The 27,151-nt window shown below is 43.0% G+C and overlaps 1 protein-coding gene across 3 annotated transcripts in view; it reads right to left on the bottom strand.

The window, feature by feature from the left end:
* GRAMD2B (GRAM domain containing 2B) overlaps nt 1-27,151 on the bottom strand; it is a 105,719-nt gene that overhangs the window by 23,957 nt on the left and 54,611 nt on the right. For 2 of the 3 annotated variants that reach the window (XM_082380720.1, XM_082380719.1), the window contains exon 2: nt 1,567-1,686. In XM_082380720.1, coding sequence (XP_082236846.1) covers nt 1,567-1,686 — 120 coding nt within the window. Of the gene's footprint in view, nt 1-349; nt 393-1,566; nt 1,687-27,151 lie in introns of all 3 variants that reach the window. The other variant, XM_082380721.1, reaches the window with a different exon arrangement.

Raw genomic sequence — 27,151 nt, 5'->3', positions numbered from 1 at the left:
CTTCAACCAAGCGCAGGACTCTGCAGCCACACAGATAACACACTGGTGAAGTTGAACAAGCATGCCCTCATGATGTGTGTTATTCTCATCTGAAGCCTGGGGAAGGTGGAGTTACATGTGCAGTGCATTCAGAGCGCCTGCAGTAGCCAGTCAATAGTGGTGAAAGATACAAGAAACAACAGGCTTGGTGCCTTTGTTTGGTAAGTGAGGCAGGATGCTCTGACAGGAAACGGCTATAGAAAGAACGGTTAAAAGTGAGATGCATCAAAACAGTCATGCAGAAAAGATGGAGACAGAATTGGGAGTGACAGTCAGAATACAAAAATCTGGGGGCAGAGTGAAGACTTATGCTTGGTCCTGAGTGAGGTATAGATTTGCAGAGAAGCCATGGGCTGGGTAGCCAGGAAGGAAAGGAAAAGCAGGAGTTATTTAATCATCCTTTAGCAGAGGAAAAAAGACGTAGAAGGTAGCAGTTCTGACAGTTCTAATACGGGGAGGAGAGCTATTACTCCTCCACTTGGTGTGGATAAATGGCCACAGTTACCTGTAATTGATCACTGGCTTAACCATTCTCTTTTAAGGGCAGAAAAGCAACTCGAAGTTCCTACTTCTTCCTTCCATGTGAAAGAAAGCACATAACTGGTGCCCCTGAGAGTGATGGGGACCAGAGCTCCACATCTCAAACCGCCTGTCCCCTCACAGCCCCACGACCAAACTGAGCCTGGCTTCCAGCACCGGCCCCAAGAAATGGGCAGCCCAGGGAGATGTGCACACCCCCCCCGGAGATCCCAGGCAGGGTTTCCCTCCGCTCTTTCCCGTGGCTGCCAGGAAAGTGAGACAGCAGGTGTGCACACCCACAGGCCGAGCAGACAATCCAGCCAGGGCGGCCTCATCAGCAGCCCTGACAGCCTTTCCAGGTGCTTCTAACTCCCTGCCAGAGAGGGGCCCACCCCGGCTTTATCATGTAGCAAAATCAGTGCTTTCAGAACGGGGCAGACATTCTGCAGAAGGCTGGAGTGGGAAGGAGAAGAGAGGCTGGTGGGAAGAGCTGAGAAAGGAAGGCAGGTGCCAGTGCCTGGATATCAAGGAAAAACAGCCCACTTCTTTCTCAGGGGTGTCATCTGCTTGTAGGAGAGCTTGACTCTTAACCACCACCATAAAACTGGAAACACCAGGGGCTTCCCTGGTGGCACAGTGGTTGAGAATCTGCCTGCCAATGCAGAGGATACGGGTTTGAGCCCTGGTCTGGGAAGATCCCACGTGCCGCGGAGCAACTGGGCCCGTGAGCCACAACTACTGAGCCTGCGCGTCTGGAGCCTGTGCTCCGCAACAAGAGAGGCCGCGATAGTGAGAGGCCCGCGCACCGCGATGAAGAATGGCCCCCACTTGCCGCAACTAGAGGAAGCCCTCGCACAGAAACGAAGACCCAACACAGCCATAAAAAGAAATAAATAAATAAACCCAAAAGTTTAAAAAAAACAAAACAAAACTGGAAACACCAGCTCCTCCCAGCAACCCCTCCTCCCCGAAAGGCCGAAAGAACAGAGAGTCAAGGTGAGGACTCACCGCAGGGAAATGATTCTCTTCTGGTCTGCGGACTCGGCCTCGCTGCACGGAGCAGGGGACAGGGCTGCTGGCGCCCTGCAGACCTTCTTTTTCTCCTCCACACCATTCTCAGCCTCTGAGCTGGAGAAGAGAAAACACTTCACCTTAGATATCCAGAGTGGGGAGGAGGGAAAAACGATGACGTGACCTCGCTTTCTGGAGAGTGGAATGATCTTCAATGCCCGGGACTGGCTGAAGTCAACAAGGACAGCGGTGCCCTTTCCATCCCTCCATTCCACCCCCTCAGCTGGTGCCCCAGGGGGTGGAGCTCCGGGTCCTGCCTGCTTCAGATACACGTGCAGGTTTATGTGCAGGTAAATGTCCGACTTTGCAGGGACTCGCCGGCTCCCAGGTATGCGGCCCGTGGGCCCTGCGTGCTGCCTGGCTCTGCCCAGCCCAGCATGGAGGTGGAAGATCACCCAGAGGCTGGGAGGGCCCCTGACCTGTGCACGAGCTCACGTGCGGCCTCCTGCCAGCTGTGAGCCTTTCTGCTGGGTGCTCCCACCCCGTTTGTTTGCACTTACGTCACTTATCATCTTTCGTTGTAGTTATATAGGTCCTGGTTTGGGTGCTTGCTAATTTCACCAAGCGCTTCTCTCAGCAATTACACTCTCTAATCCGCACCACCACCCAGGCTAGGTAGGAATTATTACTCCCATTTCACAGACTAGGAATCTGAGGCTCTCACATAGTGAATTTCTTGCCCGAGTTTGCAGAACTAGTACCTGTCTGAGTTGGGATTCAAACTCAGGTCTGTCCATCCGGGAGGCCTTTGTGTACATGCCCATTCTCATATTTTCTTTCTTCGCCTCCATCCACCCCCCAGCCATGCATCTATCCTCCGAGCCCTCTTACTAGCTCTTCAGTGTGGGAGCCACAGGCTGGGGAGAAGAATCTCATTGATTTTTATACTGACCATGAGGTCTAGGATAGTGCTGGTATATAATCGCACTCAGTAGGCTTTTGGAAAACTAGGTCTGACCTTGGTGAAAAAGGGAGTAGAGGGGACAGTAAGTCAGAGGGTCAGCACGCTGAACTGTTAACAGATGGAGGACGGCCAGTGCGGTGGACACAGGTGAGCTCCCTCAGTCTCGGGATCAGGGGAAACCATTTCAACATGGGAGGAGAGGAAGGAATGTGGCCAGGGAGAACACAAGGTGGTAGCATGGATCAGACCTTCTTTGGTGTCAGCCTACACAGCAGAGGACTCACAAAACATACTTCTAGACCATGAGAACTCCACGGTGGCTGAGTGTAAAGGAAGACAGCATTGCTGTGACAGTTTAGCTAATTTTAATCCTAACTTACCACCCATTTGGTATCTTCACCTGCAAAAAACCTCGCAGGCAGGAAATGTTATTGGTTACTTGAACCTTTGTGGTTGCTTGCTTACCACTTTTCACAGCGCATGGAAATCCCAGCCCACACTGGGAGTCCTATTGTCGTGTCAAAATCAAAACCAGGTATGTCTGACAAGGTATCCAAGTAATAATCCCTACGAGTGGTTGATACTCTCATTCTGCGTTTCTCTTTTTCTAGGTAGGTTAACATCTGAGGACATAGGCCCAACCTTCTATTTCTTCAATTCTTTTCAAAGTACATAAAGCACTTACGTACATTAAAAGGACTCAGTCCATAACTGAATTGCATTATGTGATAAAAGGTACATGGAAAGCCTTGAAATATTAAAATGAAAACATTGCCTTGGTTTAAAATAGAAGATTTATTTTAATATCAAGTTTAATTTATGGACTCCAAGAATTTTAGAACTGTTAAGGGCCCTTTGAGCACATCCCTGCCTTTTCCCTCTATCCCCCAAGACACACACATTACTCCTATTCTTCAAAAGCATAAGAAATCCACTCAAGTGAACTTATTTATAAAACAGAAACAGACTCACAGACATAGAAAATAAACTTATGGTTACCAAAGGGGATAGCAGTGGGGGCAGAGGGGTGGGTGGTGGAGATAGATTGGGAGTTTGGGATTAACAGATTCACACTACTGTATATAAAATAAACAACACGCACCTACTGTACAGCACAGGAAACTATGTTTGGTATCTTGTAATAACCCATAATGGAAAAGAATCTGAAAAAGTACACATATATGTGTGTGTATTTATATAAATATATCTCTGAATCACTTTGCTGTACACCTGAATCTAACGCAACATTGTAAATTAACTATACTTCAAGAAAAAAAATGTTAAAAAAAAAAGTAAATCAGAAAATCTCTTCAAAAAGTTTCCACAGGAGCCTTCATAGAAATGGGATACGGTGAGGACTGAGCTAATAATGGGAGTGTGCTTAGCTTTAATATGGATTGATTAGATTTAACAGTGTTAAGTGGCACAACCTTGTAAAAGTGATATTACAATTTGCATTTATTTCTAATGGGCCTCTGGCTAGACTTTGGGGTTGGCTGGGATCAGAGCCAGTTTGTTCTTAAGTTGAATTCATTCTGATGCTTGACAATCCTCCACCCCACCTTGTCCATTGGAGCCCTACTTCTAAAGGTCAGTGTACCGTCTACTTGGCACCCAACTACCTAACACCTACCTAACACCATCCACAAAAATAAACTCAAAATGGATTAAAGACCTAAATGGAAGACCAGACACTATAAAACTCTTAGCGCAAAACATAGGAAAAACAGTCTTTGACATAAACCACAGCAAGATCTTTTTTGACCCCCCTCCTAGAGTAATGAAAATAAAAACAAAATAAACAAATGGGACCTAATTAAACTTAAAAGCTTTTGTACAGCAAAAGAAACCATAAACAAGATGAAAAGACAACCCTCAGAATGGGAGAAAATAATTGCAAAGGAAGCAACAGACAAAGGATTAATCTCCAAAATATACAAACAGCTCATGGAGCTCAGTATCAAAAAAACAAACAACCCAATCCAAAAATGGGCAGAAGACCTAAATAGATATCTCTCCAAGGAGGACATACAGATGGCCAAGGGGCACATGAAAGGATTCTCAACATCACTAATTATTAGATGAATGCATATCAAAACTACAATGAGGGGCTTCCCTGGTGGCGCAGTGGTTGAGAATCTGCCTGCCAATGCAGGGGACACGGGTTCGCGCCCTGGTCTGGGAAGATCCCACATGCCGCGGAGCAACTAGGCCCGTGAGCCACAGTTACTGAGCCTGCGCGTCTGGAGCCCGTGCTCCGCAACAAGAGAGGCCGCGATAATGAGAGGCCCACGCATCATGATGAAGAGTGGCCCCCGCTCGCCGCAACGGGAGAAAGCCCTCGCACAGAAACGAAGACCCAACACAGCCATAAATAAATAAACAAACAAACAAACAAACAAAACCTACAATGAGTTATCACCTCACACCAGTCAGAATGGCCATCATCAAAAATCTACAAACAACAAATGCTGGAGAGGGTGTGGAGAAAAGGGAACCCTCTTGCACTGTTGGTGGGAATGTAAACTGATACAGCCACTGTGGAGACCAGTATGGAGGTTCCTTAAAAAACTAAAAATAGAACTACCATATGACACAGCAATGCCACTACTGGGCATATACCCTGAGAAAACCATAACTCAGATGGACACATGTACCCCAATGTTCACTGCAGCACTATTTACAATAGCCAAGACATGGAAAGAGGGCTTCCCTGGTGGCGCAGTGGTTGAGAGTCTGCCTGCCGATGCAGGGGACACGGGTTCGAGCCCTGGTCTGGGAAGATCCCACATACCGCGGAGCGACTGGGCCCGTGAGCCACAATTGCTGAGCCTGCGCTCCGCAACAGGAGAGGCCGCGATAGTGAGAGGCCCGCGCACCGCGATGAAGAGTGGCCCCCGCTTGCCACAACTGGAGAAGGCCCTCTCACAGAAACGAAGACCCAACACAGCCATAAATAAATAAATAAATAATTAATTTAAAAAAAAAAAAAAAGAAACACTTTAAAAAAAAAAAAAGACATGGAAAGAACCTAAATGTCCACAGACAGATGAATGGATAAAGAAGATGTGGCACATATATACAATGGAATATTACTCAGCCATAAAAAGGAACGAAATTGGGTCATTTGTAGAGATGTGGATGGACCTAGAGTCTGTCATACAGAGTGAAGTAAGCCAGAAAGAGAAAAACAAATATCGTATATTAACGTGTATATGTGGAATCTAGAAAAATGGTACAGATGAACCTATTTGCAGGGCAGGAATAGAGATGCAGACGTAGAGAATGGACATGTGGACACAGGGTGGGAAGGTGAGGGTGGGCCAAATTGGGAGATTAGGATTGACATATATATACACTACCATGCATAAAATAGATAGCTAGTGGGTACATGCTATAAAGCACAGGAAGCTCAGCTCGGTGCTCTGTGATGACCTAGATGGGTGGGATGGGGGGTGGCGGGAGGGAGGGGATATAGATATGCATGTAGTTGATTCACTTCATTGTACAGCAGAAACTAACACAATATTGTAAAGCAATTATACTCTAATTAAAAAAAAAAAGAAAAAAGAAGCTCTAAAGGAAAAAACAGGCATGCTTTTACGTAAGTTACTGTCCTTGGTAGATTAAGAAGGTTAAAGGAAAATGGATATAACTCTTCTTGAATAAATTTGGCTTATTAGATTTTGATATTAAAAAAAAGAGAGTAGGCTCTAAGGGAAGATTGTCAATATTCTGAGTGGCAAGAAAAGCCACAGTCATTTTGTCTTTGCACTTTAGACGTCGAAATCTTCCTGTGGAACATAGCCACATCTAGATAAATATGAGCTTTTTCTTCTATTAAAATTATTTTCAATGTCTATCAAAATAATTTCTTCTACAGAATGTTTCTGACCCATAGTGGTCTATAAAGCATGTATTTGAAATAATATTTGGAAAGGTAAATAGGTTTTTCAAAACGAAAAAAAAAAGTTTCCACAAACCAGTCAAGTAAATTGAATACAATAAACCAAAAAAAAAAAAAAAAAAAAAAAAAGAAAAAGAAATCCACTCAAATGAACTTATTTACAAAACAGAAGCAGACTCACAGACAGAAAATAAACTTATGGTTACCAAAGGGGATAGCAGTGGGGGCAGAGGGGTGGGTGGTGGAGATAAATTAGGAGTTTGGGATTAACAGATTCACACTACTATATATAAAATACATAAACAACACGGACCTACCGTATAGCACAGGGAACTATATTCAATATCTTATAATAACCTATAATGGAAAAGAATCTGAAAAAGTACATATATATATATATATCTGAATCACTTTGCTGTACACCTGAAACTAATACAACATTGTCAATTAACTATACTTCAAGGGAAAAAAATGGTTAAAAAAAAGCAAATCAGAAAAATCTCTTCAACAAGTTACCACAAACTAGTCGAGTAAATTGAAATACAATAAACCACAAAAAAAAAAAAGGCAAAAAGAAATCCACTCGAGTCCCTCTTTAAGTAGGGAGACGAAGTGTGTGTGGAACTTCAATAATCCCCCTCAGCATTCATTCACATATTTATGGAATTCTGTGCTACGCAGGGTCAGATTCAGACTTAGAGGCGGCATGGTAGCTGTCTTGCACAGCAGCACCCTTGGAGACTCAGAAAGAGCCATGCCCGGCCAGGAGCACTCATAAAAAGGTGCTGTCTCTCTGGATGTAGCCCTACTGACACAGGACTTGGCAGAGAAATGGTGCCCCTTGCTCTGGGCAGAAAGAGCCCAGCACCAAGGAGCAGAGGAAGCAAAGTGGCTGGATTTCGGCCCCTCCTTGCCCCGCCAGGTACTGGTGTGCAGTGCTGGGCACTCAGCCTTCACCAAGTGGGTGGTCCTGATGCAGGGCCCCTAACTTAGCACTGACAAGATTACAGAGCCTGCCTCTAGGTCAACCCACCCACACGCTGTCTTTCAATGACAGAGCATTCAGGTATGTGCAGATTAAAATGACTTCTTTCTACAGAGTCTCCACCCTTCTCTTCCCTAGACTGGCTCCTGGTCTCCAGCACTGGTTCTGCCCTGGAAGGCCCTCCCCAGAGGGCACAAGTTCCACAGAGCCTCCCATCCCATCACCTCAGCTCCGCTGCTGCTGCCTCTATAACTCACTAGGCCCCTCATCAATTAATGACCCAACTGCGAGAAGCAGGGAACTTCTGTTTTTTTCCACAGCACTCAGCTCAGCGTTTTGCTCAGTGTGGTCATTTATCAGTGTTGACTGATGTGGGATTAATTCTGCAGCATCCAAAACAGAAGTGAAATTCATCAATGGGCCAATTCAACTTTAGGGTTTTGTTTACTCAAAGATGCTAGGAACTCAAGCAAGTTAATTTCCAACACAGGCGAGATGATTCCTGGAGCACCCCTACCACGGAGGTCTTGTTGGCAGCAAACTGAAACTGCTAGGATCTGAAGAGCAGAGGCTCGCCTGTGTTTGAGTGAAGAGGGCATAGGAGAAGAAACAGACCACTTTTGCAAGGCCTCTCAGTAACTTTAAAGTTACTGGCAGTGAAGCTGAACTCTCATTGACAAGGGAGATGAAATAACAGATCTCACTTAAGTCATGAAAATAAATCAGCTTGGGGGCTTCCCTGGTGGCGCAGTGGTTAAGAATCCGCCTGCCAATGCAGGGGACAAGGGTTCGAGCCTTGGTCTGGGAAGATTCCACATGCCACGGAGCAACTAAGCCCATGAGCCACAACTACTGAGCCCGCGCGTCACAACTACTGAGCCCGTGAGCCACAACTACTGAGTCCACACGCCTAGAGCCTGTGCTCCGCAACAAGAGAAGCCACCGCAATGAGAAGTCCGTGCACTGCAACAAAGAGTAGCCCCCGCTCGCTGCAGCTAGAGACAGCCCGCGCACAGCAACAAAGACCCAACGCAGCCAAAAATAAATAAATAAAATAAATAAATTTATTTAAAAAAAATGAGTGACAGTTTTAAGGAAGCATAGAAGCAGCAGAAGATGCTGGGAACACAGGATCCACCCTCACTTGGCTTTGGCAGGTTAGTTCTTCTCCTATCTCCAACCCAATGTAAGCATCAGTTATGGGCCCTGAAAGCTTCTAAGTAGGAATTTCAGAGCAGTGAGATAGACACACTTATACCAACCAAGCCTGACTTCACCAACTAGGCAACAGCATTTTTATTACTGGCTAGGAAGTGCTGGTTTCAACAAGACACTGCCACACACTGTTGCACCACAATCTATAAATAAAAAACAGGTTGGACGATCCCTATCAACAGTCCAATATTCCTCACTTCCTAGACCTCATTAGTCTGATGATGACCTGATTCAGATTTCACAATTTTTCAGAATTAGAATTCTTACATGGGGTCAACTATCATTCCTCCTGAAAAGTGTCTCTCTGAGTTAGAGTAAACTCAACACTCCTCTGTTCTGTCATATCCATCTCCCAGGCCCTTTGCCTCTCCTGCTGAAGATGTGTTGTACTCGGGCATCATCACATGTAAGTGATAATTAGGTTCTATCTCAGGTGAGTGAGTAAGCTGTATTTCAGGTAAATGCAAACAAGTGCCTCACTGTGGTTCAGTCCAGGAAGCTGTGCTCCTTCCTAGTTACAGTCATAAACCTGTGCTTGTCTCCCTTCAAGTTAAATTAGTCTAAGCTTAGGCATAAAAAAGGTCACTAAACTCCTTTATGGTAGTACCAGTGAGATAGTTTTACACCCACTATCATTTAAAAAACTCCCTGATGATCATTACTCAAAACCACAGTCTTGACCAACAAAGGTTAAGAAGTGACTTGTAGATAGGATATGTTTCACCAGAGGATCCCCAGAAGATAAAATCCTGGAAATGAGATGGAAACCCTGTACTGAAAACTAGGCTGCACCTGGACTCGCCAAGATCTGTAGCCTGAAAGACGCTTGTTTTTGGTGTGCTGCCCACTTGGTGGCTCCCTGGCTGGCAGGCAAGGGTGGCGATACTTGGGAAGCTGAGAGATGGGCTATAGGGACAGAGGAGGACTCTGGGGGCTGCTGGGCAGCGGCCATAGTAGAAACAGAGACAACACAGTCAGCAAAAGCAGGAAGCAGAATGGGGTGCAGAAGGTGCAGGAGTTGGTGATAGAGACCAGGACCTCTCCGAGACCCCTAAGCCTCTCCAACCGCAAAGTAAACTCAGTCTCCCAACTAGATTTCTCTAAATCAGGAAGAACAGTCTTTCATTTACAATTCTGATATAAGTACATCTTTGGAAACTTTACATTGTGTTTATTGATCTACATATTTATTTCTGAATAGGTACTAGAAGCACAACAATACAATTCAAAAGTTACAAACGGAAAAACAAATCTCCCTTCTACCCACCCCTGTTTTATGCTGGCCCTGTTTCTTTCCAGAGGCACCTACTGTTCCCAGCTCCTGTGTGCACCTCCAGGGAGTCTGAATGCATATGAGTGTGTGTATTTTTTAAGCACAAGTGAGAGCATGTTATTCTAGACACCCCCCCCCGCCCCCTTTTTTGAAACTAACTTGGTGCTCTTTCCCTATTGGTACCCATAGAGCTTCCTCATTCTTTTTAATGACTGAATAGAGTTCCACTGTAATGGCTTACATAATTTAACCAGTTCCTTATTGATGGGCATTTAGGTGATTTCAGTCTTATCACAAATACAGACAACACTGCAAAGAATGTCCTTATGTGACATATGTCCTTATGTTTATTATGTGTGATATATCCCTAGGATAACTTCCTGGAAATGGAACTGCTGTGTTAAAATGTACACAAATTAAAGAAAAATTTATAGTTATTGCCAAATTGCCTTTAGTAAAAGGTTTTGTGACCCACACCCATAATATGTAGCAGTGTTTACACATTCTTACTAAAGTGTTACACTTAAAAAGCAATTCAGGGACTCCCCTGGTGGTCCAGTGGTAAAGAATCCACCTTCCAATGCAGGGGACGTGGATTCGATCCCTGGTCGGGGAACTAAGATCCAACATCCTGCGGGGCAACTAAGCCCGCGCGCCACCACTACTGAGCTCGCACACCTCAACTAGAGAGCCCATGCGCTCTGGAGCCTGTGCGCCACAACTAGAGAGAGAAAACCCGCACGCCACAACTAGAGAGAAACCCGAGCAGACCGCGAGCTGTAATGAAAAAGATCCTGTGTGCTGCGACTAAGACACGATGCAGCAAAAAATAAGTAAATAAATAAAAGTAAGGAAAAAATAAATGAAATAAATAAATATTTTTTAAAAACCCAAAAAACAATTCAGAGTGCTTAGCAGAGTACCTAGCACATAGAATAACAATTTTACCAATGATTAGTGTTAAACTTTTTTTTTTAAGTGTTAAACTTTTTGATCTCTACAAATCTGAGAGGTAAAAAAAAAAGTCCCATTATAGTTTTGACTTACATTTCTCTCCTGATGAGTAAGGTTGAGTGTATTTTCATATATTTAAGAGTGTTTTTTATTTCCTGTTTTGTAAATTAGCTGTTTGTATGTACATTTTGCCAATTTTTCTAATGGGTTGCTGATCGAAACATTTAGGGAAAACAATTCTTATAACTGCATCACCAATTCTTGGCAATATCCTAGAACTGACTTTTTAAATAAATAAACATTTAGAAAAGTTAAATGGATATTAGGGCCCAGCATAACGTTAAAATAAAATGTTAATGACAAATTAAGTTTCTCTTTTTTCTTGATAGGCTTACTGGCAGATTTTTTAAAAAAGGAATGCTGAAAACACAGTATTCTTTGGTTTTGTCAAAACCTGTGATGAAAACCCAACAGGCTTCCCAGTCCAGGATGGAGAACAGGAGCACAGATGTTTGCCTCTCCTTTCCAAGGCCTGTTAAGATGAGGATTTATAAAAGAAGTAGTAATCCTGCTTACAATTACGGTGGGAAACCATCAACAGAAGAGTGATTTCCCCAAATTTCTGAAAAATGGAAAGTAGAAAGTAAAGTAAATATTAACTCATGCAGCAAAGCAGAGGAAGCTGTATTTCAGAATTTGGGTATAAGTGGAAGATAAGAGAATACTGATCTGTTTGTCAGAGTCCAATAAGGTGCTACAGGAGGAGGATGTAAGAAGTTGCCAAAAACATTAGACTAAATTAAAGGTGTGTGTGTGAGAAATTTCTGCCCACCTCTCACCTTGCCCACACCCCCATCCTCAAGACACAAATGGCAGACAGTCAGCTACTTAGCTTGTGAGGAAAACATATCAGAAGGGTTGTCAATTAAAAAACTGTAACTTAGCTGCAGAAAATCAGGGTACCTAAGAAGGGGGCTGGAACCCCAGAGTAAATCCCTTCTCTTCCTTCCATTTTGAATAAAGTGGTTCCAAGCTTAGTACCAACTCCCTATTCATATTCTTCCAAAACTACTCTAATCCTTTCCTTATTTTTTCCCTCTAGTCCCTCATTCTTAAATATGAAATGACAGCAAAGGATTGCCAGACCCTTGAAGAAAATCTGAAGTCTTAAGGAAAAGACCAAGATAAACTAACATGAAAGTAAAACCCTTAGAAAACTGACTTCAGAAAACAGAAGAAAACAAACAAGCAAACAAGAAAAACAAAACCCCAAAACCTTCTAATTAATATCTTCAGAGAGAAGATAGAACTAAAACAGATCACAATATTATGGAAAAGGAAACCTTCCTTGACGCCTCAGTTCTCTCAGAGTCCAAATCCCTAATAGCCTACAAGGCACTTCATGACCTGCCCTGCCTGCCCCTCCTCATCTCTGACCCCCTTTTCTCACTCCACGCTCCCACAAGAAAATCTGTGCTCTGGCTATTCCCTCTGCCTGGAATGCTGTTGCCCCCATAAAGCCATGTGGCTCTCTCCCTCTTTTCCTTCAAGTCTTTACTCAAATATTACCTTCTCAACGAGACCTATTTATTTAATCAAAGGGTTGGAAAATAGCATCAAGATACAGAAATTCAAAACAGAGAAAAAGTAAGAGGGAAACACAAGACATGTTTAAGCCAGGCACTTTTATATCAAATGAGTAGGAATTCTAAACAGGAAAAAAAGGAGAAGTTATAATTAAAGAAAAAATAGGAGTGGTAAAAAGGTGAAAGAAGGGCAGAGGTTACTCATTTCTTATTCTCAAAAGTTGGGAGTCAAATTAATTTAACAAGAGATTTAGGTCAACGTGTTATTTAAAGAGGCAAATGTATGAAAATAGGAAGGAGGAAGAGTGATATGCCTATTTAAAATAGGGAGAAGGAAGAGAGGGAAGCAGGGTGTTTGTATAAGTGAGTTGACTCTTGTGTTCCATTAAAACAGGAAGTTGAGACAGAAAGTTTAGAATTAGTAAGCAAGAAAGAGCAGGATGCACACATTTTTACAGATAATGAAGTACCACTAACACTAAAATCAGGCATAATTAAAAGCTATTGTGGGGGGGGGGCAGATGAAAAACCTAGCATTTTGGTTTTTTCTGGAGTAAGGCAGCAGAAAGAAGCAAATTAAATTGTTGTGAAGTTTGATTCCTAATGAGAAAGGGCTGCTTTTAGACTTCATTTGGTTGGCAGTAGGGATTAATTGAAGATTTTTAGACAGAAGGAATGAAATGATGGGGATGAGATATTATTCAGTGTCCCCCTCTTCCTGTATCTACATCACGAGAGGCCTGATGAGATACGTGCTCCTGGAAGGCTACACTCGCATCAGTGTATAAGAATGGGGATGGGCTGGGGTGGAGACTAGAGACAGAAAATGCAGAGGCAGATGTGGGGAGGAGTTTGAAGGCAAGAAGCAGACACTGCACTGGAGAGATAATCCAGAGATAACACCAGAATGGGTGGGAGAGCGAGCATTGGAGAGGAACATCCAAGATAACCCAAAGGTTATCTGGGGAATGGAGATTAGCACCACCGTGAATAGTTACAGGGGACACAAGAGAAAATGTAGTTTGGTGGGAGGGACTTTGCAAATCTAGTTTGAGATATAATAGACACATAATGTTAGCAGGTAAAAAAACTGTATTTGAAAACCAAAAGAGCCCGAAGAACAACAACAAAAAGATACTGTCCTTGCAGAGGAAGGGTTCTGCCAGTTGGAAACGATTTCTGTTGAGTCCCAAGCACATTGCCATAGCAGAGAGCGGTACCTAAATCTCAGCTGCAATACCAGGGCTGGAGGAATGGCTTAGCACAGCCACCATTGGCCCCAACATGCCCCTTTAACCTGGTCCCATGAACATTCATGTGATTCATTTCTACCTTCTTTATATCTACTCCCAATTCTGTTTTCCTAAATCATTGCTTTTCTTTCAAAGCCTAAGGCAACTCACATAACTCCGAAGAGTATTCAAATATCAGGATTCTGATTCTGAAGGGACAGAAACCCAACTCAAACTGGTTTATGTTTTTTTTTCTCTCTTTTTTTTTTTTTTTTTTTTTTAAATAAAAACCACCCACGAGGGCTTCTGTCACTGCTTTAAGATGAAGTCAACAGTAGAGAACAGCTGCAGCTGCAGACGTGTCCCCCCAGCATCGGGAACATTCAGCAGTGGTCTCCAGGGTCTCCCTCTCCAAGTCTTCTGGGACAATCAATGCCCCATTCATCCTCTTAAGACACTGCCTCCATTATGTCATGCCCCTGCTCCAGAACCAACAATGGCTTTCTATTGAGCATCACAGTGAGGTATCTGGTTATGAGTCAAGATCCTCCAGAGTTTTGCAGTCTCCCTCTACTTTCTAAAAAGAGTTCTCCATTCCAGCCGTGTTGGTCTTCTCACCATAGCCTCGCTTACATCGTGTTTCATCCTCCCTCTGTGCGTGGCTCTTGGCTCCTCTAGCCTGGACTATCCTCTCTGTGCCTTCTTAACTACCCACAACTATCCATCGTTCCATGCCCAGGACATGTCCAGTTATACACCCTCTTGATACCAGCCCCCATCTCTTTACTTCCAATGTCTGGATATAAGAAATTATGCAATTAATACTTGTTGACTGGACAACTTTGAGTATATATGGGGTTCGGAACAATAATCAGCATTTGAGAAAGGGCTTGGGCTAAAATTTTATCTCAAGACCTATGTAGTAAACTCCTTCCCAAGTGTGATTTACAAGTCCTATTGGAAGAGGGCCATGCTGAAGGTAGAAGAGGGGGGAAAGGTCGTCTTTCCACTTTCCCTTTCACTGAATCAGCATTGTGTGCATACTTATCTTTCAAACTGACCATTAGTTAGGTGAGTAATAATTTGAAACTATATGGAAACTTGAATAGACTGTCTTCATTGCTGGAAGAAACAACAGTCGTAAGCAAAATCATAATCAAACTAAATAACTTCTCAGTAGTGGTATTTTGAGGCTAAGCACAATTGGAAAACAACAAAGGAAAATGACAAGAAAATGCATCAAGGAGACAGCAATTGACTTTTCCAATTTCCAGGAAGGGTAGATTGATGCTACTGATAGTTCCGTGTTGTTATTTACACCCTCAGCATGTAAATAGGATTTTGTATAATGCATTGCTCAGTACGAACAAAGTTTCTAAAAGTATATATCTCCTTCAAGCTAGTAATTTTCTCAGGGGCAAGGCCTTCAAATATTTTTTGTATTTCTATCTCTACACCTTTTTTGAAGGTGTTCTTCCACCAGCAACTGCTGAATGTCAGAATAAGCCGCCTTTCATATACCTAAGATACGTTAGAGGAGATCTATTTAATTAAGGCTTTTGGCCAAAAGGAAGTGTTTGGGAGAGACCTAGATTTTAAAAGTGTAATGAGGGACTTCTCTGGTGGTCCAGTGGGTAAGACTCTGCACTCCCGATGTAGGGGGCCTGGGTTCAATCCCTGATTGGGGAACTAGATCCCACATGCATGCCGCAACTAAGACCTGGTGCAGCCTAAATAAATATATAAATATTTTAAAAATAATAAAAGTAAAAATAAAGTGTAATGAGAAACTTACCAAAACAGAAAGATAAGTATGCAAAAGTCTGGGGCATGAAATCTAGGAAAAAAGTTTTTTAAGAGGAAGTACAATATTAACAGATCGTCAGCTATTATGGTAAATATTCAAAATATCATAAACATCAAATAAGACTGAAAGGTACCTCAGGTACTGTAGATTAAGCACACACATAAAAAACAAAACCCACTGTCAAAACAACCCCATTAAAACCCAGAATAAAAAAAATGTTAGGGGCTTCCCTGGTGGCGCAGTGGTTGAGAATACGCCTGCTGATGCAGGGGACACGGGTTCGAGCCCTGGTCTGGGAGGATCCCACATGCTGCGGGGCAACTAAGCCTGTGCGCCACAACTACTGAGCCTGCGCTCTAGAGCCCGCGAGCCACAACTACTGAGTCCGTGGGCCACAACTACTGAAGCCCATGCACCTAGAGCCCGTGCTCCGCAACAAGAGAAGCCACTGCAATGAGAAGCCCACGCGCCGCAACTAGAGAAAGCCTGTGTGCAGCAACGAAGACCCAACGCAGCCAAAAATAAATAAATAAAATAATTAAAAAAAAAATGTTAGGACCTCTAATTTTGGGTTTTTCAGAAGTAAGTGGAATCCATCACAGAAATGATCAATTTGGAACCCCATTTTAAAGGAACAGAGGATCAAGAATAGCACAAAATTGGGAGGATGAGGATTTCAGGCAAAAGTCATAAAAACTTTACAGTATGCAAAGAAGGAGAAAAAAAAGAAAAGTAACTTGTATATCAGGAATGCCAATAAGAAAGTATTTGTAGTATAAGAACCTGGGAGGTGAGAAGGACTACAAGGACCTGAGTGTCTGAGGTGCTGTCCTTACAGCTGGAGGGATGAGGGTGCAGCTGAGCAGAGAAGCTCTGAGTTTGTAAGAGATTAACAGAGCCCTGCCATGGTCTCCTGAAATGAGGCTCAGCTTTATGAAAATGCTACTCCTGAGAAAATTGTTGTGTATTTTCTTGTTTTCTTTATAAATTTATTTATCTATTTATTTACATTTTAAAATTTTTGGCTGCATTGGGTTGTCTTTGCTGCACGCAGGCTTTCTCTAGTTGTGGCGAGCAGGGGCTACTCTTTGTTGCGGTGTGCGGGCTTCTCACTGCGGTGGCTTCTCTTGTTGCAGAGCACAGGCTATAGGCGCGTGGACTTCAGCAGTGTGGCACGAAGGCTTCGGTAGTTGTGGCTCGCGGGCTCTAGAGCACAGGCTCAGTAGTTGTGGCGCATGGGCTTAGTTGCTCCGCGGCATGTGGGATCTTCCCAGACCAGGGCTCGAACCCATATCCCCTGCATTGGCAGGTGGATTCTTAACCACTCTGCCACCAGAGAAGTCCGTTGTGTATTTACTGATAGGGGGGTACTGGAAGAGAGTCATGTCATGGGGACCCAACTTAGAGGTACTCTTCCAGGAAAAAGAAGGAATGAGGACCCTTTTCCTTTTCCTTTTCCAGCAAAAGGAAAAGGGAGGAGGGAGAGACACCCCAAAGGGAGACAGTCCTAGTAAACTTCATGGACAGAACAGTCCTTTAGCTTCATAGAAATTCCTCTTGAGTTAGACTTCCTTTCTCTTGTTACCATACCTACGATAATAACTTTTACTTGGAGAGAGAGACAGAATGTATCATGCCAGAAATACGTGTACTTAGCCAGAAGGGAATATTTTACCTATTAATAGCACAGTAATGTTTAAGGTTAAAGAAAACAATAAAAATACCCAAGGCCATCAGAAGCCGACTTGGGAAGAAAGAAATGTTTGCTTCTGTTTTGAGGAGCCCTGGTCCCCGTGGAGACGAGTTGCGCTACTTTGGCCCTTAGCTGTTGCAGGAGGCCTTTGGACTTGAAGCACTGTAGATAATGAGCTGTCTCCCACCACCCTGGCTGCCATCTGTGATGACTTAAGTGCTTTCTTTCCTCTATACCCTTCATTTCCTGGAACTCTGTCTTCGTGTTCCATGTGGGGGGAAAAAAAAGATCAAATGCCAGACAGCCGAAAGACCGAGGTACGTAGGCACTGCAACAGAGTTAAAAGTTTCCACAAGACTCCAGAATAGCACCAGGGAGCCATCCAGAAACCCGTGTCTCCTTTGTTTTCCCCACACAAACTTGGCAGTACCACTTCCTGACTCTCCTGTACTCTGATCTCACGGCTCAGAATTGCATGTGTATGAGGACAGCTCAGGACGTGCTGTGTAGGAATTTCCCAGAGGTCAGCTTCACACCTTATGCCACATCATCCCCAGTGATCAAAATGCACATGGAATCTCATGGATGTTATTAGCACACGTGAAAATTCTCTTTGCTTGAACGCTAAGAGTAATATTATTGAAACTCAGGATTTCCTTTCTAATGAAAAATTAATGGGACTCAATTTCTAAAGAAGAGAGACACTATCACTTTTTTAAAATGGGATAACTTTACGTTAGAGAAAACAATTTTCTGTAAAAGGCTTTGGTTTAACCAAAACACTTCCAAACTAGATACACTTAAGGAAAGAACAGTTCATGCTACCCTATGGCAGAAAATAAGAGTACATTTTTAGTTATTTCAATATGGAATTAATTCCATAATTATATAATATATCATATATGATATCAATAATATATCATATATCAGAATATTATATCATAAAAATCATACATGATATAATATCATTATATATAATTGATATTATATATATCAAAATATGGAATAATTGTAGAACTAAGAACTCTATTGAAAAGAAATGTTTATCCTAGTATTTTAATGACAGCTAACTTTCACAGGATAGAAGAATTATAATTATTGTAATTTATACATGATAATTGATACCTCTTTCAAGGAAATAAGCAGTAAGTCTAATAAATCTTACATCTGATATCCTTATTTCCTGTCCTTTATTTCTCCCACTACAAATATGCATTTTCTCTACCTGTGCTAAAATATATATATATATATATATATATATATATATATATATATATCTCTTTGGAAAACATCTATTCTTGGCCCCTTCCCTCTTCCTTGCCACTCCTTCCTACTGGATTTTCTAGATGACTTTACACTTGCATTGCTGTTCTCAAAGAGCATTCACACCCATACCACGATACCATACTAGCCCTCATGCCAACCTTATGAGGCAGGTATGTAAGACAGGTGTTATCCATACTTCATAAATAAGGAAACTAAGATGAGAGCTTTGAGCGACCAAAGAATAATAAGCTAACTGCTCTCATACTTTGACTATCTGTCTCCTACCAAACCTAGTCAGACACCAAGACCTGTGGATTTCTACCTCCTTAACATTTTTCCAGTTACGCCCCCTCCTGCTCTTTCGCAGTTCTGTTGCGTTAGTTACCGTCCTCAATGTCTCCTGCCTGGACCCCTAAACCTCCCCACCTCATTTGAATGATATGCAACACTTCCTCTGTCCATCTCACACCTCCTTCCATCTATATGGAAGATCACTTTGCCCTGTGATCTTTGAAAAGCCCAAATATGATATGATATTCACATCATCTCCCCAACCCCACCCCATTTAAAACCCTTTTGGTTCTCCATTACCTACAGGATAAAGCTGAAGTTGGTGCTCTCTGCAATCTGGAACCTCCTCACTGGCATTTAACCTCTTGCCATGTTTTGCCCAGCCCTGTGCTTGGGCTGCCCGAGCCCTCTCTTGTGGCCTTGGCAAGCACTGGTCATCTTCCAGGATTTAGCTCTGGCTGGGGCCTTCTCCTATAGGAAGCCTTCTCCAACCATCTTTGTGCCCTGAGGACTGACCCTCCTTTATCTAATGTTTCTCCCCAGTACCCTCAAAGGTATGACTGCCATGGAAACTGTATGCTTTAATATGGGGTTTGTTTAAGAATTATGAATGGGCTACTATTTGCTCATCTTTACTCTCCTTAGAGCATAAGCCCCAGAGGGCAGGGTCCAGATCTTATCTCTGTATGGGGTGTCGGGGGGAGGAGGAGGTGCTCTACTCACTTCCCTTAAGTATTTCATGTTCCTTCTACCAGAACCAGAGGCCAGGCATTCCGATTTCTAGCCCAGAGTCCTTTTTGACTACACCAGACCTTATAAATAGCAACAGGAAGGGATGTACTTCACTGTGAATTCCTGGACTCAGGAAGACTGGCATGGGAAAGGCCAGAGAAGTTTTCTGCTGGGGGTTGGGTCATGTTTTGGCAAACTTAAACTAGTCAGGGGCAGTTTCAGTGAGGCAAATGGCCTGCCCTTCCAATCCTGCCAGACAAAGATCTGACAAACTGATCCTGCAAATGTTGGGGGCAAAGAAGAAACACTTCCACTGAGGAAGCATCACCATTTCACTCACTAAACAGGGTGAAAGGTAATGGAGTCTGCCTTAGGAAGGCCAAATGAGCTGTCATTATCACTGGGAGGGGCCATTGCACCTTAGCTGGCTTTACTATAAGAGTTTAAAGGGCAACGCTTGGTTATTGCAGATTCCAAGAAACAGGAAGAAAACAGGATTGCTTTTCTTCATTTTATGCCTCTGAACTGGATAAGCCTCCGGGAGAAGAATCAATTCCATGACCTGTGGCTTTCTAAGAGTAGCCCAATGCACGGTTTCTGGGAGTGGCGTCTTCATCAGGGATATTTATCATATTTCAGTGTCTTAGTAAGAGCCTGGCTTTCTCTCCTCCACACCAGGTCCTCGCTCTCACAGCATGTGTTACAGAGCTGCACTGCACAGAGCTGCTCTCTGTCACATCAAACTTGAGTTTAGAAAACACATTTTTTTTTCATTAAAAAAACTGGGGTTAAAGGAGCTTAGAAAAATGTATGCATTTTCTATTTGACCAATGAAGCTAGGTGGCTTTGACAAGAGGAATAGTGGCAATGTTTGACGATCAGGCATATATTTCATCAGAAAAACTCAGACTGTCTACGCCTTGTGATTAATACTTAATTCACATCATAGCTGAGTAATCAAAGGTACCCACTTACTTTCATAAATGATTGCAAAAATTTCCAACCACCTACTATGAAAATGTTATGACATAGAGTAGGCAGAAGAATGATTATCTACTCATGGCCCATCCTGTTTTACATGTATCTCTGCACACTCCTCCCACCCCATATTTACTTTAAAACAAATCCCATTACCTTCACATCTGTAATTACTGCAATATGTAGCTCTAAAAGATGAGGACTTTTTAAAAAAAGATAAGCACAATACCAGTAACAAACTCAAAAAGGATTAGCAATTATAATTAACTAAAAAACATGTGAAATCTAGCTGTTCTTTGCGGAAGGTTTTAGCATTACAAATTATTATTGAAGAATAGCGGGGCAATTCTAAGAGATGCCAACTTGGTATACTGATTTTGAGCTGTAGGCACTTGGAGAACAGCAAATGCAGGGAGAGGCTTTCTCTGAATGTCCCATATCTGCCTAAAGACAGATCCTCCTGAAGGAACTCAGTTGTCATAAATCCCCTCCCCAAGTTTCATCAACCAGGGAGGGCTGACTCTTATCACAGAGACTAGGACCTCAAACCATACCTAGACACAAACTGTCAAAACTATCATACTCCCCTTTATTCTATGTGCCCTTCATCTTTCCTAAAAATCATTTACTCTCCCCTGAGAGGCCTATATCTTCTCTCCTCTTTCTTTATTAAGATGGTATTTAATCCTAAATTTTATAGCCACCTGGAGTTACGCATTTTCCCCCGAGGAATCTCCCATGTATACATGAGATACACATGTTAATAAACTTGTTTGCTTTTCTCTTGTTAATCTGTCTTGTATTAATTACAGGGGTCTCAGCTAAGAACTCAGAAGGGTAGAGGGGAAATCATTTTTCCTGCTGTTCAGTATTTAGGACTGCAGTGGACTAAATCATCTCCGAAACAGAGCTGAATATTTGAGCATCCAATATGGGATTTGGGAGAGTTCACACTCCCTGTGAGTCCACATGGCTGTCGCCAGCTTGGCAATAGAAGGTACCCACCTTGGTATCTCCACTTGCTGGGGGTGCCTTTTCTCTTGGGAGCCTAGTTGCCCTGGCTACTCTGGGGAGAGGCAGAAACAGACATGACACACCCTAATCTCGATACCTGGGCCAGATGAGGTTTTCTTGGGGGTGAACGAAAACAGATTTGTAATTACGTGGGTCAACATGAAGCTAGTTGTAATTATGAGCAGAGCATATCCAACTGGATGAGCTACCGTAACTCTAGGTGGGATGATGGAGGCACACCTGTATCCTGCCTGCGACTCATGCAGCAATGCTCCTCTGCAACCTCCCCTGGCTCACATCCAAAGGACAGTCTTGAGAGAAACCTGAGCGGAGCAGACACAGGTGGTGATGTGATAGGGAAACTGCCCATTTCCTCTGGCCCATCAATACTAGGTGTCAGCGAAGCCTCAGGCTGTGCCCGCACCCGAGACTGTCTGGGCTTTCCCACAGACATGCTCGTTTGCCTTTGAGAATTTTCAGCGTTAGGTCACATCTCCTGAGCAAAGAAGAGTGTCAATTCTGTACCCATCTAAAAAGCAAGCAGTATGTGGGTTTGAAACAAAATCTGGAGTTCTAGGTGCAAAGATCAGTGCTCTCAAAAGTATTAGATTCTCAGAATTTGTCAATCATAAATATACACCACAAATGGTACCTGCTTCCCTATCTTTACAAGAGGTTCTTGCCAATTCTTAGAACAAAAACCTATAGCATTTTGTTCAGGAAAAACAGCTCTTATGGAACAATGATTCCTACCCTCTCCTTGAATGGCTTCAGGTACCAAACAAGCAGGTTACCTTAGAAAAGACACTGAGGAAACATCTTTTCAAAGCTGGAAAGACAGTTTGTCTTTAAAGCAGCTATCTGCGTAGTATGGTTTGCTCAATAGTGCGAGATCACGGGGAGGGTCCCCCCTTTTGTAGTGTCCCTGAATCCCCTTACAACCACCCCGCGTGCCCCATATAAGCCAGGATTGAGGAGGCGGAAGATGTTGGAAGGCATCTCTAGCTTTTACTTTTATGCATGTAACCACACCGATACATGCAGTAACTAATGGCATCTTTCCATCACAGCCGAGGGAAAGCCGGTTTTACGGAAGGGAGACAGCAAGGTTACTGTGCGGGAAAGTCAGCACTGTGTCAATACCACCACTAGGACAGCAGTAGGTGACTGGGTAAAGGATGTCTTTGGAGACTGAAGGGAAGAGAAATGTGAAAGAGGATGTGGGAGGACTCTGTGCCCTCAAGGTTTTGCCTGGACCCTGTTTTCTTTTAACTGACAGCACCCTGGCTCAGGACACAAATACACAGGCTGAAACAACACGTACCAAAACCAGGACTGAGAATACAAATCAGGCTGAAGAACTTTTCTCACCTCTAGGACGTGTCATTTTAGGTGTACAGTTTGAGCCATACAGTTTCTGGTAAGATCAGTCTGTGAACTCCACAAATGAGTGGTTCTCAAAGTGGGACCTAAGGACCTTCTATTTCAGAACCACCTGGGGTTGGGGGAGGTGCCTTGTAAAAATGCACATTATTAGCCCAACTTCAGACCACTTTAAGTCTTATACCCATTACAATCTTGGAACCACTGAACTGGGTGTCAACCACGCCAAGATTATTGAGCCAAGTGGAAAGCAAGTCAATTAACTTTTGTTTCTTTCACCCAGCAGTTGTATGATGAGGACTGGGAGAGTGTGGTAAGTTTATCAGCACAAACCAGTACTTCTGGAAAAATACTCCCCCTTAATGACGAATATGCAATGCTACTTCAGGAATGAGGTTTCTATATTAGTTAAATGCACTATCCAAAATCAAAATACAAACCATGTTAAGTTTTATTTGGGAGACACAATTACTGGTGGGTTTTCTCCTTTTTTTTTTTTTTTTTTTTATTGGGAGTAAAATTGCTTTACAATGTTGTTAGTTTCTGCTGCACAATGAAGTGAATCAGCTATATGCATACCTATATCCCCTCCCTCTTCGACCTCCCTCCCCTCCTTCCACCCCCCCCCCCCCCACAATCTAGGTCATCACAGAGCACCGAGCTGAGCTCCCTGTGCTATACAGCAGGTTCCCACTAGCTATCTATTGGAGCTCAATATCAAAAAAACAAACGACTCAATTAAAAAATGTGCAGAAGACCTAAATAGATATTTCACCAAAGAAGGCATACAGATGGCCAAGAGTCACACGAAAAGATGCTCAACATCGCTAATTATTAGAGAAATGCAAATCAAAACTACAATGAGGTATTGGGCTTCCCTGGTGGCGCAGTGGTTGAGAATCTGCCTGCCAGTGCAGGGGACACGGGTTCGAGCCCTGGTCTGGGAAGATCCCATATGCCACGGAACGACTGGGCCCGTGAGCCTCAATTGCTGAGCCTGCGCGTCTGGAGGCTGTGCTCCACAACAAGAGAGGCCGCGATAGTGAGAGGCCCGCGCGCCGCGATGAAGAGTGGCCCCCACTTGCCGCAACTAGAGAAAGCCCTCGCACAGAAACGAAGACCCAACACAGCCATAAATAAATAAATAAATAAATAATTAAAAAAACAAAAACAAAAACATTCACTTCTTTAAAAAAAAAAAACTACAATGAGGTATCACCTCACACCAGTCAGAATGGCCATCATCAAAAATCTACAAACAACAAATGCTGGAGAGGGTGTGGAGAAAAGGGAACACTCTTGCACTGTTGGTGGGAACGTAAATTGATACAGCCACTATGGAGAACAGTATGGAGGTTCCTTAAAAAACTAAAAATAGAACTACCATACGACCCAGCAATCCCACTACTGGGCATATACCCTGATAAACCAAAATTCAAAAGGACACATGTACCCCAATGTTCACTGCAGCTCTATTTACAATAGCCAGGACATGGAAGCAACCTAAATGTCCATCGACAGATGAATGGATAAAGAAGATGTGGTACATGTTTTTTTGCTTTGATCTATGGTTTTCAAGGTTACTACAGTGAGCTTCTTATAATCATAGATGTTAATTTGTTTAAAAGTTCTTTTAAAAAGAGAAAAAGGAAAAGGGATGACATCAGATTCTGAGACACTAATTACACACAATATCTTAAACTAGAGTAGATTTCAAGTAAATGTTTAGTGGGGATTTTTAAGCAGGGAGCATACAAGAAAACCTAGAAGACATAACACATACATTTGAATACACCTTGGAAATGCATCTTAAATAGGTTTTTGAATGAGCTTGTTTCAAAATTATGACTGATGTAAATATTCAGGTAAAGAAAGCTGTTGAACATGAGATCAGGAGTTAATGGGTTACTACTCTAAATTTAAATCCTATAGCTTGACAATACATCATGACAAGCTATGAGTCTACTATCATTCAGATTTAGGTTGGATATTCTTACAGGCTTATTCTTTCAGAGGAACTTTAGAATCATTCTGTAATGTTTTCTTAAGAGAGTCATTGAGATTTTGTTTGGTTGCACTGAACTTATAAGTTTAAGGAATGAAGCTACCTTTATAATGTGAAGTTTTCCTTTTAAAGAAGGTAAACCTCTCCATTTAAGTTGTCTCCTTTAGTAGTTGTATTGTTTTACTTTAAGTTCTATTAAATCTATTTCGGGGAATTTTAATTTTTTGTTGCTTTTCAGTGTCTTTTCCTACAGTTTATTTTTTAAATTAGTATTAGTAAGAAAGGTAATTGATTTTTAAAAATTAATTAATTAATTAATTTATTCTTGGCTGTGTTGGGTCTTCGTTGCTGCACGCAGGCTTTCTCTAGTTGTGGCGAGTGGAGGCTACTCTTCGTTGCGGTGCACGAGCTTCTCATTGCAGTGGCTTCTCTTGTTGCGGAGCATGGGCTCTAGGCGCACGGGCTTCAGTAGTTGTGGCTTGTGGGCTCTAGAGCGCAGGCTCAGTAGTTGTGGTGCACGGGCTTAGTTGCTCCGCGGCACGTGGGATCTTCCCAGACCAGGGCTCGAACCCGTGTCCCCTGCATTGGCCGGCAGATTCTTAACCACTGCACCACTAGGGAAGTCCTGGTAACTGATTTTTAAAAATTTTCTTATTCGAGTATAGTTGACTTAAAATGTTGGATTAGTTTCTGTTGTTAATTTTTAAAATATTTCAGATAATCAGTCAACTTATTGAATACTCTTGTCTCTAACTGTGATAGTTCACTTAAGTTTAAAAAATAAAATTAATTTTCACCTACACTCAGCATACAGAAAGTCCAACCTCCTGTGGGTTACACTGACCTAGCTGCATTTAATGTTCCTTATTGCCTTCATCCTCTAACATACTGATCATGTTCCCTTTCTTGAGAATGCTGACACCTAGATTCTTCAGTGTCCAGGAGGATGGCATCCAACAACTTGGCATTAAGTCCAGGGACCTTTATTTTCACTTCACATAAATCACCGCCAATGCCTGGCTTTCATCATTGCTCAGATTGCTCCATCCAGAAATCCTCTGTCAGTGTGACATCTTTAATCTCCCACTGTCAGCCTGTAATCTCTCCTTCCGGTTCCCACCATGTGCTTTTTGGCCTCAGACACAGACCACAGTCCTTGATATTTCCATGTTCTCCTAGTTGAATCAATCCCTTCTGGACTTATTTCCTGGACTTATATATATATATGTATGTGATTGATCACATTCAGTTTCCAGTCATGCCTGTTCTTCTGCATAGCCATTCAGCATAAACACCCCAAGACCAGCTCAAAATTAGCCTTTTTTATTTATTTATTTATTTATTCATGGCTGTGTTGGGTCTTCGTTTCTGTGCGAGGGCTTTCTCTAGTTGCGGCAAGCGGGGGCCACCCTTCATCGCGGTGCGCGGGCCTCTCATTATCACTGCCTCTCTTGCTGTGGAGCACAGGCTGCAGACGCGCAGGCTCAGTAATTGTGGCTCACGGGCCCAGCCGCTCCGTGGCATGTGGGATCTTCCCAGACCAGGGCTCGAACCCGTGTCCCCTGCATTGGCAGGCAGATTCTCAACCGCTGCGCCACCAGGGAAGCCCCAAAATTAGCCTTTTAAACTTCTAATCCCTGGATTCTGAGTGATGTCAAAGGGGGAAAAATTAGCCCTATGGTGGATTGGTCCTTTGCTGTCAGCGGGGCCCTCAGCAGTCTTTGGACATTGTCCTCTCCTATTCCCTCAACTTGCATGCCAAACACTCTCCATGCTCTCAAGCCCCTAACCAAACACTACTCATCCCTTTGGATGAAAGGGGTCACATCACTATCTTGCTGAGACAATTGAAAGATGAACTATTCAGACAAGCACGTCTTCACCTGACCTACAATCACCTACACTTGCATCTACTGCATCATACACTCCTTCAGTTTCAGAAGACAAGGTCTCTCTCTTATTGATGTTCAAGCCCACTTTCTGATACCTCTGGGCTTGTTCTATCAGTTATTCCATCTTTGTGCCACATCTTCATCTTTTCCTTCTTTGCTGGTTCTTTCTCTTAGTTTATGTACAGGCTCACAAAGCTCTCTGATCAAAAAACCAAAACCTTCCTTAGACTTCACTTCCTAGAGTTACCTTCCTGTGTTTCCTTCACTTCTCAGCCAAGGCTCTCGGAGCCATAGTCTACCCATAATGTGTCTGATTCTGCATTTCCCATTAACCCAGTCCACTAGAGTCTGGCCTCCATTCCCACTGCTCCACTAATATTTCTCTGGCAAAGTTCACCAATGATC

The sequence above is a fragment of the Balaenoptera borealis genome (genome assembly GCF_965194805.1).
Source record: "Balaenoptera borealis genome assembly, chromosome: 2".
In the NCBI taxonomy this organism is placed as follows: Eukaryota; Metazoa; Chordata; class Mammalia; order Artiodactyla; family Balaenopteridae; genus Balaenoptera; species Balaenoptera borealis.
Note: the sequence above shows the minus strand (reverse complement) of the source record. Positions and strands in the feature narration are given on the sequence as shown.